The sequence below is a fragment of the Solanum pennellii genome, chromosome 11, assembly GCF_001406875.1.
Source record: "Solanum pennellii chromosome 11, SPENNV200".
NCBI lineage: Eukaryota > Viridiplantae > Streptophyta > Magnoliopsida > Solanales > Solanaceae > Solanum > Solanum pennellii.
In genome coordinates, this window is record NC_028647.1 from 53,885,469 (window position 1) to 53,906,769 (window position 21,301).

Sequence of the window (21,301 nt, forward strand, 5' to 3'; positions counted from 1 at the left end):
GTTGTTGTCACCTGTTAAGAATATTAGTTGATTTTATGTTATTATCTAAAATATATTGTTCTCTATTTTGAGTTGGCCGATGATATCTACTCAGTACTTGTGCCTTGTACTGACCCCTACTTGTATTTGTTTTTCTTTGTTAATTGTGGAGTGCAGCAAACGTGCCATCGTCTTCAACTCAACCGCAACTCTAGCCAGTCTTCATCACGTCAGATCTCAGGGTGAGCTAATGCTTCTAGCTTGGACTGGATCTTCTCCTTCATGTCTTGATGCCTTGAAGTTCCGGCATGGACTAGCTGTTTATTTATTTTAGCTTCCTAGATATTCTTAGATTTAGTAAATTGAGGATAGATGTTCTTGTGGTGATGACTTCCAGATTTTGGGGATGATGAGTATTAAATTTTAGAAGTTATTAATTGATTTCGTTAATGAGTTTTAAGTCTTCCGCATTATATTCTGTTTTATTATGGTTGAAATGTTGGGGTTTAGATTTGTTGGTTCGCTCACATAGTAGGATAAATATGGGTGCCACTCGCGGCTCATTTTGGGTCGTGACAGGAAACTTACATAAATATACTATAATAAAAAAATATTTACCATTTATAGCAATAACATTTATTTAACTTGACCACTTTTAATTCATTTATAATATAAGTTTAATGCATATTACAAAGAATTATTTATTATTCACATATAATACAAGTTTTAATGATAGATAATGCATTTATCACACATTTTAATACATTTATAATACAATGTGACAATGTTTTACCAAACAAACATAAGATATTTCAAAAACAATTATAATTCAAATATATTGCATGCATAATTCACTTTTAATACATATTACAGATTTATCACAGTATTGCTATATATGGTAATAAACAAAAAGTATCGTTAAAATTGATAATTATTTTTTAAAATGTATTAATTCATGTAATTTTTATAAGTAGTTTTTTTCTTTTTAAGTTTTTGATTTTTTAAAATTTATTTATGTCACCTCTAACTCTTATTTATCTCTCTATTTTACCTTTTCTCTTCTTCGACATTTGGCAGGATTTATGTCGCCGGAAAATAGCATGTACTCACTTCACAATTCAATTACCACTTACCACTAATGCTATTTTCTTCCCACTTTTTGTATTAAAAGAATTCAATTTCATTAAAAATGATGTGGAATCAAATTAAAAATCTAACACTTTTTCATAGTTAAATGTTTATACGATCGAGGAAAGAATACAAAAGAAACCAGGTAGAGGAAACCCAGTTGAGAAAATGAAAGTAACAAAGCATCAAGTTAAAAATTAGCACCTTTTAAAACTAATATTTTACTATTTCGACCACAAGAAGTAAAAATGCAGAAAACTGAAGAAACCCACAATCAAATCAGATTCGAAAATTGATTAATATATAAACATATCAACGTGAAATTCTTCAATATCAACAACCGAGATGAAATTTTTCATTTGAAAATGTTGTAAGCCAAAAACAATACTGCAGACTTAGAAAATCCTCAAAACTTTCAAGGATTTCACTGATCAAATTTGTATCTGTCATCCAAATAAACTTCATATCATTCAGTTTTTTCAAACTTTGGCGATATTCTCATCAGAAAGAAACCCATTAAATGATTAAGATTTGGCTAAGTTAATCATTTCTGTCGTAGAAACAAGTTCTGCAGCAACGTTAATTTTTCGATCATTGATAAAATTATTTTCACCTAGATTAAGAAACTAAAATTTGTAAATATCCAATAATATGAGAGCCACAAAGTAATTTTGAAAAAGATTCAAATGCTTCAGATTGGAAGAATTATATACGAAAGTTGGAAATTACTGGAAAAGATAATTCAACTCGATAGATTAAGGGAGCAACTATTTTCTTTAAAAAAAACGGTTATGCACAATTACTTGGGGAAAAACAGGCATCTCTTCAGCTCCATATAGAAAATTTCCAATTACTAATATCTGCTGCATTTCTGTTCTCTTATGATGGTGTAATTAATCCTACGTGTGATATAACACTAGAGGAAGCAAGCAACAAAATATTTATGAAAACGAAAAAGAAATAAGGAGACGTGAGGGGGAAGAAGCACATCGATGCCAGAAATACAATGCTCCAAGTATGACACAGTGTCATCGACTGTAACACTACACCGAGTTATATTTGCAATGTACAAGTACACTAAGCTAAATCATGTAAAAGTACAGATTTTCCAGTAAAAAAGACCTTGAACACTGATTGAATACGAAACAAGAAAATGTTTCTTCATTTTTTGCAATTGTCATGTGATGCAAGCATTTAAGAACCTCCATGCCGAAACAGAAGAACTGATCTATACAGAGCAGCAACATGAAGGAAACAGATGAACATGATAATCAGATCATCTAGTAAACCTATTATACCCAAAAAACCTGCAAAAAGAGAAGAAGAATAGAGTCATAAACTGAACAATATGTAGACATTTTCAGAGAGAATATTCAACCATTACCTTCAGGGATAAGGTCCACGGGGCTAAGGATGTATATGCCACTTAAAAACATCTGCAAATTAAATAACATTTTAGATTATCTATGTAAGAAATAGAGTCGGGAAATGATGAATGTTTACATTTCTTATCCCTCAGTATAGGGTCAGATTGGGTTAATGCACACCTGAGCCCAATTAGAAGTTTTAACTGTGCCAAGTTGCTTAGGAGAATTGAATTCAAGCCGACTACTATAAAAGGCTTCCATTCTAGTCTAACACTCGGAGAAGGATACAGGGTAAGGGGCCCTAATTTCATAGGATCGAAACAACTGTCGACTCCTAAGAGAATGGTCCACATAACCTTCAAACAGTACAAACTGTCTAATATTTAATAAAGTGCAATTTATGAATTTTGTTATCAAGATACATCAGTAGTCTGCCAGCTTTCAGAACCTTATGAAAACCAGATCTGTCACCTTCAGATATGTAGTACACATCACGCATCTACAAAGTCTACTGCATTTTACACGAGTCAAATAGACAGCTGAAATCACATATACCTCATGGCTTATATACATCTAATTTTATCACACAACTCCCCAAATGATCTCAACTAGTATCTAACATCATCATCATTCTGTAGTAATGCGGCATGCAGACAACAGACATGTTCACAACCAACTCTCTGACAGAAATGCTTGAGGGAAAGCTAACAGATTACCCTCCTCTCACACCAGGTGTAAATCTATTGTCACACTGCAAATGATAAGGTACATATATAGTGCCTAGCTATATCTTAGATCACGACAAAAATAAAACAAAATCTACGCAAGGAAAGCATAGATCGATCCTGCTGTTAACTGAGAAGATTGGAAAGTTTTGGGTTTAAAAATAAAATTAAGATCGAACGGAACTGCTCTACATGGATAGATCAGCTACCTCTCTAGATAAAGAAACTAAAATAAAGAAGTACCAGAGAAGAGAACTGGAACGGTGATCCAATAGATGGTGCATAATTGGGTACTTACTGCCAAATAGACACGCGCCCTGATGACAAACGGAAGAGATCTTTGAGGATCTGTCATATCTCGCAGTAATCTTCGGAGGAGAAACGGAAGATCTTGCATTCTCTGTCAAAACAAAGATCATATATTATCTTTCAACTGAATACAACATTTGTGGTCAGTTTACGTGTTAATATATACACAAGGACTAATGATTTTAGTTCTTAACAGAAAGGTAGACTACATGGGCTATAGTCACAACATATTCCAGGTAAGTTGTACATGGGGCGAAAAGAAGTGCTATACAATATAAGACCACTTAATGGAGCATGTTTCTCTTCCGTATATATACCACATATTTCAGGGAAGTTGTACAGAGCATAAAATTCGAATCTTAATGGACCCTAATTCTGTAGCTAACTCCAACCAAATTGAAAAATTAGTGCTCCTTAGATCTCCTCTGTTGGTTCCTGTAAGGATGAGACTAGAGGCAAGGGCATCGCCCGATTACTTTACTGCCCCTGCTTGGGTAACAAGCCCACATGTGTAAGCACATAGCTTTAAGCATATAACACTGCAAGTCTGAGCTCTGCAGTTACCAACGCATTATTCACCAAAGGAGACAAAAAATGACTCTTCTTTAAGCACACAGCACTGCATATTTGTTGATAGCCTTTGCATACAAAAATACAGAACTGGAGCAGAATATAAATAAATTATTAGCCCGGGTATACTAGCGGTCTGGTACAATGATCCTACACAAACTCACACTGAAAACCAGTTTCCAATATAGTACTTCTAAAATTTCAACTTCTACCTGCCTCAAATTGTTCAAGAATCAACCAACAATTTTAGGTACAGTTTCATGACTGCAGCAAACCAAGGGGAAAAAATAAGATCCACCCCCATCCCCTGCCAAAAATGAAAATGAACAAAAAGAGAATGGAATAGTTCGTAAATAGAACAGCACTTGCAGATAAGAGTGTAGCAGTGAATCATGTCAGAGGAAAGATATGCATAGGTAACAAACGAAATACCTGGAGAAGGCCATTGGCATGTCGACCAAAATGGCGGTTATATTGCTCAACTCTCCGTAAGACCCCAGGAACTTCAGGATCTCGATGCAACCTTGATGCAGACTCACTAGGAACCAACAAGGTAATCGGACGACGGCATAATGGACATTTACATGCTTGAAGGGCTGATCCATGATCCCAAACTTGTAGAATACAGCTAGCTAGAAATGAGGAAGCCAAGGTAGATTTTCAATACATATACTCAATATTGATGAAGAGTTGCAATCTCCATTGCTACACTGGACATGCTAGCACATTCCCACTGAAACGTTTACTCAATCAACAGTAGTATGCTTTCAATTCCCAGCATTCTTAATTAAGTTTGTTTTTAACATTTAAGTTCGAATAAAATTCCTTTACGCAGAGTATCATTAGTCCAATTACTTGACATCCTGATCAATGATCATAGACTGGAAAATACCGACAAGAGGGAGTTGCTTGGATGGTAAGCACCCCTCACTTTCAACCCTAAGGTTGTGAGTTTGAGTCACCAATGGAGCAAAAAGATGGAGCTCCTAGGGAAGGGTAAAGAAAGCCTATCCAAGCTAAATATAGTTTTATAAAGACTACCCTGTTGGTTCAATAACGCACCAATAAGGAAACATCACCTATTCCTTTCCTCCTTTTTCTTACAAGGAGGATATTGATTACAAGAGACATCAGAATTCCAGACCAACTTCACACAGCCCATAATAATTTACAAAATCTGATTGGCTACTGGACTTCAGCAATCCCTAAGGTGCATCCGTGTGCTACCTTTCATAAATAAAAATGTATTACTTGATTAAAAGAAATTCAGAAATCTGTAAGGTCCTCAATAGACGTAAATATAGGTTTACAATACATACACTTTCACTAGAGTTCAACTCTTGACAAAACAAAATCAAAGGAAGAGAAGACGAGGAAAAGCCAAAAACAGTGTCAAACCATTTCAGGTTAAGAAGCACAAGCTATAATTGGTTAAAATTTAGAAACTTGATAATCATTTATAGGTTGAAGTATTTTAAGGGGTAGTTATAAGAGATACATTAGAGAAGAAAGCCAACAATTTCAACTATTAAGTTTGGAAGCAGCAACACTCTATTCAGTTATAGAACTAAAAACAAAGATTTGTAGTTCTAGTCATCTACTATCCTTCTGAAATAGCCAATTTGCTTTCCTACTCCACATCTTAGAATTCTGGTTATAGTAAATAATGTTCACAATGTTGGCAAGTAACAGCTTTTCCCTCAATCCAGGAAACTTGACCAGATTGCTATTTTATAAAATCCAGACATTTCACTTTCACCACCATTTTCTCAAGTAATGGCTGGATTTAAATCTACGAATTTCGCTCAAGACTGACAATTTTAAAACCTGAAATTCAAAGACTGGTAAATTTCAACACATGCATCCCCAATCAAGTTTCAAAATTAAGGGAGAGGGGGAGAGTTTCTCTTTCCTGCCGCACGCATTACTTCAGTTTATCATCTTTTAAGTAGGATAAGACAGTTTAAGGCATTTTGTAACTGCATAAAGCAGAAATATCCCCTATCACATGCCCTCTCCAGTCTACACTGACATAGCGCAACCCAAGAATCTAGATTTTGATACAATCCGATTTATCCATGAAATATATTACAACTTTAACATTCTATTCTCTTTCTACTTTATAGTCCACTTTAGTCACCGGCAAGAAATATACTATGCTACTGGCAAGATTTTCTAACTTGGTTATTATTTAGTGGCATTTGGACATAAGAATTGTGATATCTGGAAAAAAAGTAGCATTTGAATTCAAGTTGAAAATAGTATTTTGACATTGGAGTTATATTTTACATGAATATAGATTGGAGTTGTTTTTAACTTGATTTGGAGTGAAGATTGTGAAAACAACGTTTTAGAGTTTTCAGGATTCCAGATTTTAACTTCAAATTGAATATCAAAAAATTGTAACAGTTCTATGTCCACACAGTTTTCCTTAATAAAAGAAAACTCTCCATGGACAAACAGGCACTCGATAAGCAGAAAAGTGCCAAAATATATCCCGATCATTTTTTCCTTATTCCTATAAAAATCACTGGAATAAGGTAAGGACACTGACAAGATTTTTATTTCTGACAGGATAAACAGTCAAAAGTTTTACTGCATAACTTGCACACTTTTATGAGCTTAATTTTGAAGGACAGATACTTCATGTCATATTTATCCATGATGCAAGTAACAATGTCAAGACAGTTTTCTGTACATAATGAATATTTTGACAACTCGATGCTCCTCTTCCTATATCTTTAAATTAAATAACATTTCACTAAATAGGAAAAAGTTTCTCACTGAAATTATTAAAGAGGTCTGCACCAACTGATCATACTCAAAGATATGTCAATCATCCACATCAAGGGAGCAGGTAATACAGGATCTTGTTGCTACTCTTTCATTCCAAGAAGTAAGCTATAAAACATAGACTACATGCATACACGTTCTCTGTGGTTGGATACATGGAAACCTTATAAGCAATAGTTTCCTAACAAAACTGAAGCATAAACTTACAGAAAAATGCACCTACTGTAGGTGCACACAATGCTTTAGTTTCACATCTATCAGACAAGGATTGACCCATGTTTCTCAGACTAGAGGTCGGATTATACATTGCATAAATTTTAGAATTTGGGGTATGGATTTGAGTGCCGACATGCGTGTTAGGCTACGGAACGTATTGTGATATTTACACGTATATATTTCAGTCAATTAAAGTTATTGCAGTATAAATATAATGAAATGTAATTCCTTATAAACACCTAAAATTGTATTGATAAGATAAATTGTAATAGCAAAGTGCCTCATACTTTGTAAAACTAATTGGAGTTTATATACACAGAAACAGAATACCCAATTAATCTATACTTGTTGGTCATATCTTAAGTTAAAGCACCCTAAGTAAATTGACCACATCTCACACCCAATCATGCTAGATCGACACGGGTGGGGCAGGGATGGTTCGAGCAACATAGCGATAGGAGACATGATGCAGGGAGCTTAGCTTTAATAACTCCAAAGCTTTTATTTGTTTCTTGCACACCATTTTCTGTGAAGGCTCAAAATATCCATCCTCCACAATTGTGCATCTAAAGGTATTAGTTCGGCCGACATTAGATTATAGTTGGTCACTAGGTCCCCATGATGAATGAGATAGTTTGAGGTAGCTTGTAATTCATTGAAATATGTGACTTGAGACATACTGATTATGTGGTTTTTTTTGTTGTAAATCAGCCACCTCAAAAGAGCCTGTTTGGGCATTTTATTTCACTTCACTTCAGAAAAACAAGAGGAGGGGGACCATACCTTACCTCCCAGTACATTAAGAGAGAGAAATATAATCTAGAGGAAAAGCTAGACAACTATGCTCATCTCTAAAACATGTACAAAAGCAAATTACAATTGAGAGACACTTATACTTCATGTGCAAAGTTATTATGTAAGTACATGATCGTTTATTGTTAAGTTCCTTTTCAAGTACATCAACTTGAAAAGGAAGAAAAAGATCATGATTCAGGTCTTCTATCTACCTGTCCTTTTCTGCAGATCAAATTTCTTTACAAACAAAATTTCTTTACAAACGATTTGTTATGAGCTACCTCAGTAGTTTCAATCAGCCGTCCTTTTCGATGCAAAAAAACTTCTTAATTTGCTTTCTCCTCGATCCAGATTACTGGACAGACTTATTCAAAGTTTCAAACCCATCAATTTGAAACCTATGTTTTACCGTTATATGACCTCAGAATGCACAGATTGGCAGCTGGCTTATGTGGATCCACTTAAGAAACCTTTAAGTTCAAAATCACAAGCCAGCGTGTTACTTGGCAGACTCATGGAAATAGGATACTCAGATGCATCTGACACGAATATGTTACATTCTTAGCAAGTAACCAAAGTATCTTAGAAGATCTTCCAAAGCATACTTCTGTTAGACATGCATGTGTCAAATGAAACTGTTTAGAGGACATGACACACAAGGAAAAGCACTAATAGGAGGGAGGGAAGACTAAATAGAGTAGATCTGATGCCCCATTTAGTAGTGTGCGGAGTAAACCATGGTTTCAGCACCATATCTTAACCAAACAAATATTCATCCAACAACTCTAGGTTAGCTTCTTCTTGATACACACAACTCGTATATTTACTTAATATGTACTCCAAACTCGCTGTCTATTAAGTATGGATACACTAGCAAAAAACAAGAAACTCCCCTGCATACGCAATGTGCTTTAAGCACTAGGGACCTAAATTTTTTTTGTCAATATCAAATACAACACACAGATCAAAACCCAATACAACAATGTGAATTTCCCAATATACGCAAGTAGATTACTCCCACTTTCTCACAAATCAAGAAAAAAGATCTTCAAGATACACATATTTCAAATTGAAAATGAACTTTTCAATCAAAAACCAGAACAAAAATTGTAACTTTTCCATGACACAATTACAAGAAATTCTTAATGTCACACTCAATTTGTCAAGTTTCTCCATTTCTGGACAAGAAAGAGAATTCATCAACTCTAATTTCAGCTACACAATAGCAAGTACTAATAACAATGAATTAATAATAAAAGAGATAAAAGCTCACCACAAAACCAATGGGAACAATTAGCTTGACAAGGGACATTGAAAGGGCCATGGCAGATAGAACAAACATCATTCTCCGGTGGTCCATCCATTTTTTTTCATACAATCACTGGGTTTTCCCTTTTTCTTTCTCTCTTTTATGAGTATTTTGTTGAATTAAAGAATTTCAATGGATCCACTTTGAGACTTGTAAAAGCTCTTCTGTGCCTATTTTTTTCTTAACAGGTAAGAGTTGATTCAAAGTCCGAACAGAAACTTGTAATCGGATGTAGCCCTCATCTTTTTACAAAATATAATTTGCGCCCTTTCGTTTTAGCTTAAACAACATCCTCCTACCTCTATTTATAATTATTAATAAAAAATGAATTTGTTATAAATTTATTGAATGAGTGGATAGTCCATAAAGTTAGTATATTAACAACCATCCATATTCACTAGGTTTCATGAACCTTTTTGGATAAGAATGTATCTATTTATTATGATACTTAATATGGTGACTTTTGGAACGATTGCTCAACTTATAAATAGGGTTGCTCATTCAATATTGTATGATATACAGATCAGACTTACATATACTTCAATAAGAAGAAACTTCCTCTTCTTTTATCTACTTCTCTTGTCTTCTTATCTTTATGATTATATTCTTATAAGCTTGATTTTATAACACGTTATCAGCACGAGTATGCTCTAAAGGTTGTAACACTTCGCAAAAATGTTATAGTTGAAACACTTGTGAGCAGGAATAGGTTTTATTTATTTTTATTGTTACATATTTATATTTTCAAAAGTTCCTCTTATACTAATAATTTATTTTAGTATATATGTATTATATGAAAACGTAGAACATATTGGTTTGTTTTACTTTAACAATTTTATATATTGGTTTATGATTATACTAACAGTTCTTCGTTTCAGAAAAGAATTGAAGAATAAAGAAGTAAATTTTCATGTTGATTTTTTAAGTGTTAATTATGAGGAACTTATTAATATTTATAATTGCTAGAGGTGAGAAAACTCTCAACTTTATTTTGACTAAATTTGTTTCTATAATTCTTGATTTCATTTAAAGGCTCATGGTTGAGTTCTATTGGTACTGACTTATATGACATTGATTAAAGGGGAAGACGATGGATTCAAGTCCCTTCGCATCAAAAGGGTAAGACATCTGGTTAAAGTCCGGATGCACATAATGAAAAATATTTGAGGATAAGACGATAGATTCAAGTTCTATCGCACCAAGGGCGTAAGACATCAATTTGAGTTTTGATGCACCATGATGATAAGAATTGGGTTCAAGTTCCATAGAATTTGGTCTAACACGCCTTATATGGATAAGACATTGAGTTTGAGTCAATGCACCATAGTGATGATATAATGATGACTAAGGCTTTGATGAAAAGCCTTGAAATTCGTCCTATTTAATTTGCTCCATTCCTTGAAAAGAATGTGGTAGCAACATATGATAGCTTTGAAATCCGATATTGACTTGCTCCATTCAATCATATGAATGTGGTAGCAGCAAATAATTCGTCTGAAAGATGACAAATAATTAATGATACGAATAAGGGCGTGAAGGGACGAAATTATAATAGTCATCATTGTGGTAATTATAAAAGGAAGAACACTATGGGTTCTCCAAATAGTCCTTCAAATGTGAAGACAATTTTTATTATTCAAAATGGATTTAAAGGTCATTGGACTTGTGAATATTGTCGACCCAATAATTTGACAAGTTTGTAAATCCTCCATCAAAAGATAAGAAGATAAAGTGATGGTACACTTGATCTTTCAAAGTGATGTTGAGGTGTGTCATGAAAATATGATGATTTTTTAAAGCCATGACAATGTGCTTATAATGCAAATTAATGAAGTACAAATTAGTCCATTCCTTGAAGAGAATGTGACTTGTGATGAGTATCGTGAATGCTCGACCATTCTATAAGAGAATGGATCAAGATGTGATAAAATCATTATGGGTTGGATATATGCCACAACTCACCTTTATGGAAGGTTTGAAAAAAAATGATATATGTCACATCTCATCTCTACGAGAGGTTTGAGAGAAATATATAAATTTTATTTGACATGAATGGCCAATGGTCATGTGCGTTTATACGTCATGAATATTATGGTATGTTTGTTATGAACTATCGAAAGACCAAAAAGAAAGAATTAAATAATTCTTGCCTATAAAAGTTGTGGCCAGGACAATACAAATTTGTCATTGGTTGTGTACCTATGGTACAATAAAGTAAAGAAAGAAACATGTCTTGCTCATAATGATTTTGACCATAACAATAATAATATAATTTCATCCTTGAAGGAGATGTTCATCATAAGGATGGAGTCATGCAATATGTGATAGTACACAAAATTGATTGCAAGCTCTAACGAGTTGTGCTATTATCAGAGGAATAATATTGGGTTGTAGTAAGTCTAAAAAAAACTTTTTAAGTTTCGGATGAATTGAAAATAAATATCGAGACTATAAATCACTATAACCGAAGGGGTTATAAATATTTATGTAAAAGGTTACCCATTGTTTCCTCTTGTTTGTTGCACACAAACGTGGGCATGCTGATGAAAATCACATGCTAAAGTAAATTATAAGTGTATTGAAATATAGATTAGTTAACATGACCGGTTGACCATTCTGGTTTAAATGTGATGCAAATATAATTGAGAATTCATGTGGATTATATGATGAAGAAATAAAAGATTCTTCAAGAATTCTCATGTGTTGCTTGTTCTCTTCATAAAATGATGATTCTACCAGTTAAGGTTGGGATTGTAATTCCTAAAATTTTTGGAACATATAAAAAGGTGAAATATGGGCCCGTTCACCTGTCATGTGGATCATTTGCAACTATATGATCGATACATCTATGTGATGGTCACATGTATTTTGTTGTCAACTTACAAATTAGTTTTTGTAAGGTTGTTTGCTTAAATTGTTAAAATTAAGAGCACAATTTCAAATTATGAAATTATATTGATAATGCTGGTTGATTTAGCAAAAATTATAAGCCTCCAATTATAGCTAGATCATGGTTATGAGAACAAAACTCCCAAATGAGATTTGGTATGAGATAAGTAACATGTATCAACACATATATGCATCAAGCCAACAAGGTTTCTCCACTAAAATTGGTTCAGGGTCAGGAACCAAATAATTTTCATCTAAAAGGTTAAATGTGCGGTTATGATCTAATTGCTCCACCACACATAAAGATGAATTCCCAAATAAGGTTGGGATGAATGTTAGATTTGCAAACATTAGGGAGAGAGATGATTGACAACTGAAAATTATGTGTCAGGTTAATTATGAATTATCTATATCCTCGCTAAATAAATATGTGAACTTAAAGTTCAAAGGATAATTCAGTTGTATAATGTTGCAAATCAATTGCCAGATGAATGTACTGACCCTATGAAATAATTCAGCTGCAAATGCTCCAATGTGAAGTCTTTGAAGGACAGAATCTATGATACACCGGAAGCGTAATAGACCAATCGGTTCCAAATATAAATTCCTTGAATAAGGAAGGAGCAAGTGATCAATATGGTCATGATAATGAGCAAGTGCTATAAAAGAGTACATTGACATAACACTTCATAAAACCTTGGAAAAGGTTCAGGTACCTGAAAAATGAAGAAAAATGAAGAGATCTCGATAAGTTATGTCTTGTTGGAATCGATATCAAATAACCGTCGACGGTATCTTTGATATGAGGTAGCGCTCAATGATATAAATTGTGATGAGGATCTTGAATTCAAATCTGTCATAGAGTGGGACAGATAAATGATTGGCCAAGTAAAATGCTTCTTGGTGATGAAACTCCATATCTTGGTGTAATCAGGGCACTAGTGCATTTTGCTAACAATATTACAAGATATTTGTTTTGCAGTAAATTTACTGGAAAGATTCAGTTTCTCCCCGATAAAAGGACATTGAAATGGTGTTGAACACATGATTGAATATCCTCTGAGGACCATAGTTATGGGTTTATTTTATTCCGAGATCCATGACAAAATTGATTGGTTTCGCAGATGCAGAATATTTATCTTATCCGCATAAAGCTCTATCTCAAGCACGCTATGTATTTGCATGTAAAGGCACAATAATATCCTGGCGATCAATGAAGCAAATGTTGCTATGCAGAAATAAAAGCCCTCCGTGAAGCAAGTCGAAAGTGCATCTGGTTGAGATAAATGACACACCATATTCATGAAATGTGTGGTTTTTCTTTGAAAAAGAATATATCAACCACAATGTACGAAGATTGGAGACATCATCACAGAAATTAAGTGATGTTTTAATCGGGGGGTATAATACGTGTTGCACTCTTTTTCCCTTGGCCGAGGTTTTTTTCCCACTGGATTTTCCTGGCAAGGTTTTTAATAAGGCAACAAATAGTGCGTATCAAAAGATATATGTACTCCTTTTCCTTCACTAGAATTTTTTCCGACGGGATTTTTCCTAGTAAGGTTTTAACGAGGCACATTCTCTATGGACATCCAAGGGGATAAATCCATTGAATGAGTGGATAGTCCATAAAGTTAGTACATTAACAACCATCCATATTCACTAGGTTTTATGAACCTTTTTTAAATAAGAATGTATCTATTTATTATGACACTTAATATGGTGACTTTTGGAGTGATTTCTCAACCTATAAATAGGTTTGTTCATTCACTATTGTACGATATACAGATGAGACTTACATATACTTGAATAAGAAGAAACTTCCTCTTCTTTTATCTACTTCTCTTGTCTTCTTCTCTTTATGATTATATTCTTATGAGCTTGATTTTATAACAGAATTCATATTTTAAAGACAAAATTTACTTTAATATTTTAACTTAACGAATATTAATAGCATTTGGCCCTCTTGTTTTTATTTAAAGAAAATAAATATTATTACATCCTAACATTTTAATTAATATCAATCTCATGATAAAAATGCATTACACGAATCGTGTCACAATCACATCAGCATTTCGTTATTGGCGTGTTCAATACACATCAAAAATCATTGCTTATTTCATCTCAATTTATATAAGTTACTTTGATTTACCACAGATTTTAAGAAATCATTTTATACAAGCATGGATTTTATAGCTACTTTATTTGTCAAACCACCACTATCATACAACCTCTATGTTGAAATGAAGCGATTTTGCAGATTTAAGAGTTAAGTTAGAGGCTGACTAGTTAAACATAGAAAGATTTTGAAATGTTCTAAAGTATGCTTATTAATAAGTCTAAATAGTTTTTTTTAAAAATAATACTTGATATGGAATAAAAAAAGTGTATGAACCATGTGGCATCTTCTAACTGGTCATAAATTTTTATTTCAAAATAATGAGTCAATTTCTTAAATGATCACCGAGGGAATTACATTGAAATATTATTTATGTTTTATTTAGGATAAAAATATCACTCAACTATCACTATTTTCCTTCAAATACAGTAAAACCTCCATAAATTAATACTCAGTATATTAATAATCTCTCTAAAAAAATATTTTTCTTTGGTCCCCACTTGGGCCAATGAAAAAAATCATCAATTTCGATATGATAATAAAATAATATATATTCAGAAGGCCCCTATATAAATAAATGGTCTCTTTTACATCATAAATCAATAATTCTTAAAAAGTACAAATATATCTAAGAAATTTTAGTGAAATATGATTCTTTTGTGTTTTGATTTTTCTTAAAATTTAAATCTAGTTGAAGCTCATCTCTAATTTTTCTTATTGCATCCAAGAGCTCTAGTGTTGTCTTTTCAAACTGCACTATAAAATTTTGAAGGGTTTAAGATGTGATAAGTGTTTCCTTACGTGTAACTGGTTCCAAAGGTATAATATCATCTTCAACCTCATCATTAATATTGTTTTTTCCGATGGTATCCACAATTTCTTCTAAGCCCTAGACCTTAACATATATCACTTTCACCCGAATAATCCAACAGGTTATTGACATTATCATTACTCACGACCTCAAGTTTATGAATGACGTTTTACATGTATGTTCATTTAAATTCTCTGAGATTGCATCCCCTAATGAATTTCGCAATGTCGAAAACAATCTGTTATTGTCTCTTGCTGAAAATTTGTTGTCCAAACAATATTGCAAAATTAATAGCATCCAAAACATTGATCTTTGTTAGATCAGTTTGTCCAACTTCATAGTCTTCTAATATCCAATGATAAATTCTGTTTGATGATACATCTTGAAAGCTCTTATTATCACAACATCACAAGGTTAAAATTAGTAAGATACAATGATTTTGATGTATTCATTGTACTTTATGTATAATATTTTTTTGATCTGAAATTAATGAATATAATACATAAATTAGTAAGATTTAATGATTTTGATATAATCACAATTAACCTTAATCAAATCTCAAACCATTCTTTAAATTAATAAATATTAATTTATCGATTAAATAATATCTCTATAAAATAATAAAATTTCATGGTTCCACCTATATTAATTTATAGAGGTTTTACTGTATCCTTGATACTTCAAAGTCTCACTCTCTCCTAATTGACATGACATGTCATTAAAGTCTTCTTGTTAAGTAATATATTAGTTAATTCACTAAACCTATTTAACTAAAATAATGATTATATTAGTTTTAGAAAATATATACGATTTTCTTAAGGAAAAAATGTTAAACTTAAAGAATCTTTTATCATAATTAAAATTTTATTTTTTTATATTGTAAAGAATACGTTTTTAAAATTTACTATAATGCCATCAATTTTAAATACTCATAAACACATACATTCAAAAAAAATATTGATATACAAATCACTCATAAACGTTAATTTACATCAATTAATCATAAATTGTATAATGAATCAATAATATTAAAAGGTCAACTAATTATTAAAAAATAATTAATTGGGTGCTTTGAAATCTATATATACTTATAATATTTTCTTCTTCTTTTTTTTTAAAAAAAGAAAGTGAATAATATTTTATATTAGAAAATAAATTTTGATCTTTATTTATCAATATATTAATCTCATATAATATTTATTATTGAATTGATATAGACAATTCAATTAATTATTGCTTGTATTTCATGAATATGGGATATGATGATATAAGAATATATTGGTGTTTAGTTGTATGAGATATAGAATAAAAGAATAAAAATAAAAATTAGATTAAAAACAGTTAAATAATAATTTTCTCTTTCTTACCAACTTTTTTGTCAACCTTACAAATTTATTTGAATACTTTTAAATTGCTTAAAAATTTTAAATAATTTACTTGGGAATTTTAAAAATTATAAGGAAATATTGTACACAGAGATTTTTTAATTGAATTTTGTTTGGTAAAAATACATAAATGAATGGATTTTTTTTTTAAAAAAAATCTTATAATCTTCATAATTCTCATGTAATTTATATATTTGTTTTATAGACATAAGTTTGATGAATTAAATAGGTCTATTACTTTTTAAAATGATGATTTAATGAATGACATATCAACTAAAATAGAAGGAGACTTTTGAGGTATTTAATATTTTTTTTGGGAAAATGTACAAGTACTCCCTCAACCTATGTCCGAAATCTCAGAGACACACTTATACTATACTAAGGTCCTATTACCCCCCTGAACTTATTTTATGAGTTATTTTCTACCCTTTTTCGGCCTACGTGGCACTAATTTTTTTTAAAAAAAGTCAACCAGCGTTGGGCCCACAAGATAGTGCCACTTAGGCCAAAAAAGGATAGAAAATTATTAATAAAATAAGTTCAGGGGGGTAATAGGACCTTAGTATAGTATAAGTGTGTCTCTGAGATTTCGGGCATAGGTTGAGGGGGTACTTGTGCATTATCCCTATTTTTTTATATAAAAAAATATGATATCATTCACTTTCTTTTTTTACGAAAAAAAATATCGGAAGCATGAATTTTAAAATACACAGTCAATATTATTGTAATAGTTAATTGACCTTTAATATTATTGATTCATTATACAATTTATGATTATGATGAAAATTAATGTTCATGAGTGATTTGTAATATCAACATTTTTGTAAATGTATATGTTTATAAGTATTCAAAATTGATGACATTATAGTACATTTTAAAAACGTATTCTTCATAACAAAAAAAAAATTAAAAATTTAATTATGATAAAAGATTTTTAAGTATAAAAATTTATTCTTAATAAATTAATATTTATTTTTCATTATTTTAGTTAAATGATTTTGATGAATTAAATTAGTCTATTATTATAAAAAAGATTTTAATGACATATCATGCCAACTAGAAGAGAGTGAGACTTTTGAAGTGTCAAATATATTTGAAGGAAAATAGTGATAGTTGGAGTGATATTTTGATCTTAGATGAAACATAAATGATATTTAAAAGATTAAAGTCATATGCCGCCCCTTAAAGTTGTCTGCAAAATTCATTTAGACACTTCAACTAGGACTGATACCTATTGAACACTTCTATTGTTCAGAATAAGTAACTATTTGACACTTTTCGCTGACATGGCAAGGAAAGTGTAATACACATCCATTCAGCGCGTCAGAACGTATTTTTTTTTTAAAAATCTCTTTCTCCTTCCTTCTTCCTTCTTCCTTCTTCCTTAGCCATTTCTTTCAAAATCAATACCATCTCCGCCGATGATGTTGCCACCAACACCTTCCACCCTTTTCTTTTCTCCTGCCTCCTCTTCCTCCCTCCCCCTCACCTCTATCATATTCAACTATGGAAACACCATTACGATTTTCTTATCCATTTTCTTTAAATTTGTTCAATATTGTGATCTTATTTGCGGGAAAAAATATAGACTCATACAATGACTATTTTATTTCTTCTTCCATTTTTTTCTTATCGAAAATATATCTAACAAATTAGATTTAAAATAAAAAAAAATGAATCTGCTTAGATGATTATGTAGTCAATGATTTTATTGATATCTAAAATTATAAATGATTCATATTTTGTAGGTTCATGTATTGACTAATTCTTATGTATATGCAATTTGCTATTTTCAACTTAAAATAAAAGAAAAAAAGAAACAGATCTGAAAACAGAATAGTGGGTTAAGAGGATTTTAAGGTGATGACAAATATGGTGGAGGAGGGGGCTATGGTGAAGAATAGGATTTCAAAGTGATGACAACACTTCAATTTTTTCTATTTTCTTTTTTTTCCCATCAAAATGCCACATGTACGTAATTGATTTGTCCATTTTCCACGTCATCGCGAGTGTATTACACACATTTCATAGTTTTAGCTGATTGTCACAAAAGTATTCAAAAGTTTCAAATCCGAATTAGTAGAGGTGTCCAATAGGTACAAGTCCTAGTTGAGGTGTCTAAGTGAATTATGCGGACAACTTTAAGGGGCCGCATATGACTTTAGCCTATTTAAAGACAAATTCCTTAATTTGTGTGAGATGGGCAACTTTTACATATAGCAAACACAAAAAGTATATTTGTATGTTATAGTTATAGTTTGCATAATTGGTTTCATAGTAAATATAAATATGTATATTTTGCTATACATATACAAAGGAAAACAGTTGTATAATTTGTTTATATTTGATGTACATAAAAAAATAATTGTATAATTTGTGTTAGTTCTATAAAGCGGAAAAGTGAGAAAGGCAAAAGAGAACTATGCGGGGAATATTTGTATGATATAATTATAAGTGTATAAGATGAAGATATATGTATTTGCATGTGTATATACAATTTTCTCTCGCTTTATACAGACAAAAACTCAATTTATACATTTCTATTTGTATAAGCGAGAAAGGTAAGGGAGACTGGCGAGCGAGATCTGGGAGAGTGGCGAGTGAGATCTGGGAGAGTGACGAGTGAGATCTAGAAGAGGGGACTAGATAGGGGACGAAAATATATGTATATATACAAAATTCTCTTGCCTTATACAAATACAAACATATATTATAAATTTGTGTTTGTATAAAAGCAAAAGAGGCGAGAGAGAGAAGAAAAGTGACAAACAAGATTCACTAGGAGAGAGGCGAAATAGAAACAATTTGTTATGGAGTACAATTAAATCAAACTATGTTTATTTCATTTAATTTGAATTAATAGTTTGCTATCATATATTATTTTAATTTCGCATAAAATTAACAACATTTATTGCCAAAGAGAAATAAATAAATAAATACTAAAAATAACTAACGGTAAAAATAAAAAAAATAAAAGAGGAAAATTTAACTCAAATCCCTACTTGTCATATATAAAAACAACTCACAAAATAACTTGAAAAAAAATACTAATAACATAAAAATATGTTGGCAAAGTGAAAAATTTCACTCGATTTACCATTTATTCAACATCACCAAAAATAAATAAAATTACCTTGTAATTTATTCGTTGTCAATAAACTCCACCTATATATAGTCTCACATGCAAAACACCTCCAACACACACAATTCCACAATTTGTTCTTATTTGTTACATTATTAATATTCTAAGCCCTGAACATTGAATCTTGATAGTTTTAGCTATGGGCTCGGGTTGTTGTTTTTATTTGTGGCTAGTATCAAATCGATGTTTGCACCACCAGTCGCGGTGGCGGCACCAGCAAAAGCTCAAAAATCAAACTCAATTCCACTAATTCTTTTTGGGATATATACTTATTATTGTTCTTATTGCTTCAATTGCTAAAATGCCAAAACCTAATAATGGTGGTGATGATAAATAAATTTTTAAATTTATTAATTATAGCAAAACTAGAGAGTCAGTTTTTTTTTTGGATAATGCACAAGTAACCCCTCAATTTATATTCGAAATTTCAGAGATACACTTATACTATACAAAGGTCCTATTACCTCCTGAACTTATTTTATAAGTAATTTTCTACCCCTTTTCAACCTACGTGGCATTAGCTTGAAAAAAAAATCAACCGGTGTTGGGCCCACAAGATAGTGCCACGTAGGCCGAAAAGGGGTAAAAAATTACTAATAAAATAAGTTCAGAAGGGTAATAGGACTTTAATATAGTATAAGTGTATCTCTGAAATTTCGAGCATAGATTGAAAGGGTACTTGTGCTGTTGTGCATTATCCCTTTTTTTTTAAAAAAAAAGAAAAGAAAAAGCTTGCTTTAGTTAATTGATTATTATAATCTGCATGCATGCAGACTATAGTATTGGTGGTGAAATATTCCTCTTAGTTTTTTAATGAAACATTTCTTTTAGTTTTTGGTATTTAGTTGATGTACTGTTTAAAAACTATATTGTTTGTTTACAATGTGAATGGTTGTTTGTCGCAAAAACGTTTAATTAAAAAAGAAAAAAAATATTTGACTCATTGGGTCATCTTTTAATTAAAAAAGAAAAAAAAATGATATCATCTACAAGTTCAATGCCAATAATTTTTTTAGGTTTGATTATCATTGCTCTTGTGGCTTTTTGCTTTGTTTTTGAGACGTTATAGAGTAAGTTGGGATTTTTAATTTTATTTTTTAACAAAAGAATTGTTTAGTTAAATTTGCATGCATGCAGACTAGTATTATTGTTGGAATATTTCTATAAGTTTATTTCATAACTTTATTTCTGTTTTGGTATTTATTTAATGCGCTTCATGCTGTTATGTTTGTTTGTTATTATGTAGATGTACTTTTTTGTTGCATAAATTTACTAGCATTTAGGTACCGAGTTATTATATTGCCCAATCAATGTTGATTTAACCACACATAACATATAAGTTCATTATGTGAATTTCATTATATTTACTCAAAACTTATAAGGAATAATGATAAGCATCCCTCACATTCAATCCGAAGATTGCAAGTTCGAATTACCAAGGGAATATAAGGGATGAAAGTTCCCTAGGAAGGGTAAAAAAAAAGAAATTTAAATAATATTTGTAAATATTTAAATATGAAATAAGTTACTATTGTTATATATTAACATGAGGTTGTCCTAGAAAGTCAAATGCTTTGCATATATATGAATGAATTTGTTTGTTTTTAAAATGTTTTAGTCATGGTGCCTTTTTACTTATTATTTAGTACAATATTTAAATTAGACATTGAACTAATTGCATGCACTTCATGGGTTCCCCCGTTGGTGTTGCTTTTGTTCGTCTATTTATTTTCGTTCTTTGTCCCCCCCCCCCCCCCCACACAC

General features: G+C 31.4%; 1 protein-coding gene across 1 annotated transcript; it reads right to left on the bottom strand.

Annotated features, from left to right (window-relative positions):
- Positions 1 to 2,078: 2,078 nt before the first annotated feature.
- LOC107003317 (E3 ubiquitin-protein ligase RNF170-like) lies at positions 2,079 to 9,460 on the bottom strand. Its single transcript, XM_015201625.2, has 5 exons — positions 9,156 to 9,460; positions 4,511 to 4,710; positions 3,498 to 3,599; positions 2,492 to 2,543; positions 2,079 to 2,414 (listed from the first exon to the last, which is right to left on the bottom strand). Exons 1-5 carry the CDS (start codon positions 9,244 to 9,246, stop codon positions 2,302 to 2,304), a joined length of 558 nt encoding a protein of 185 aa, XP_015057111.1. The 5' UTR covers positions 9,247 to 9,460; the 3' UTR covers positions 2,079 to 2,301.
- Positions 9,461 to 21,301: the final 11,841 nt, after the last annotated feature.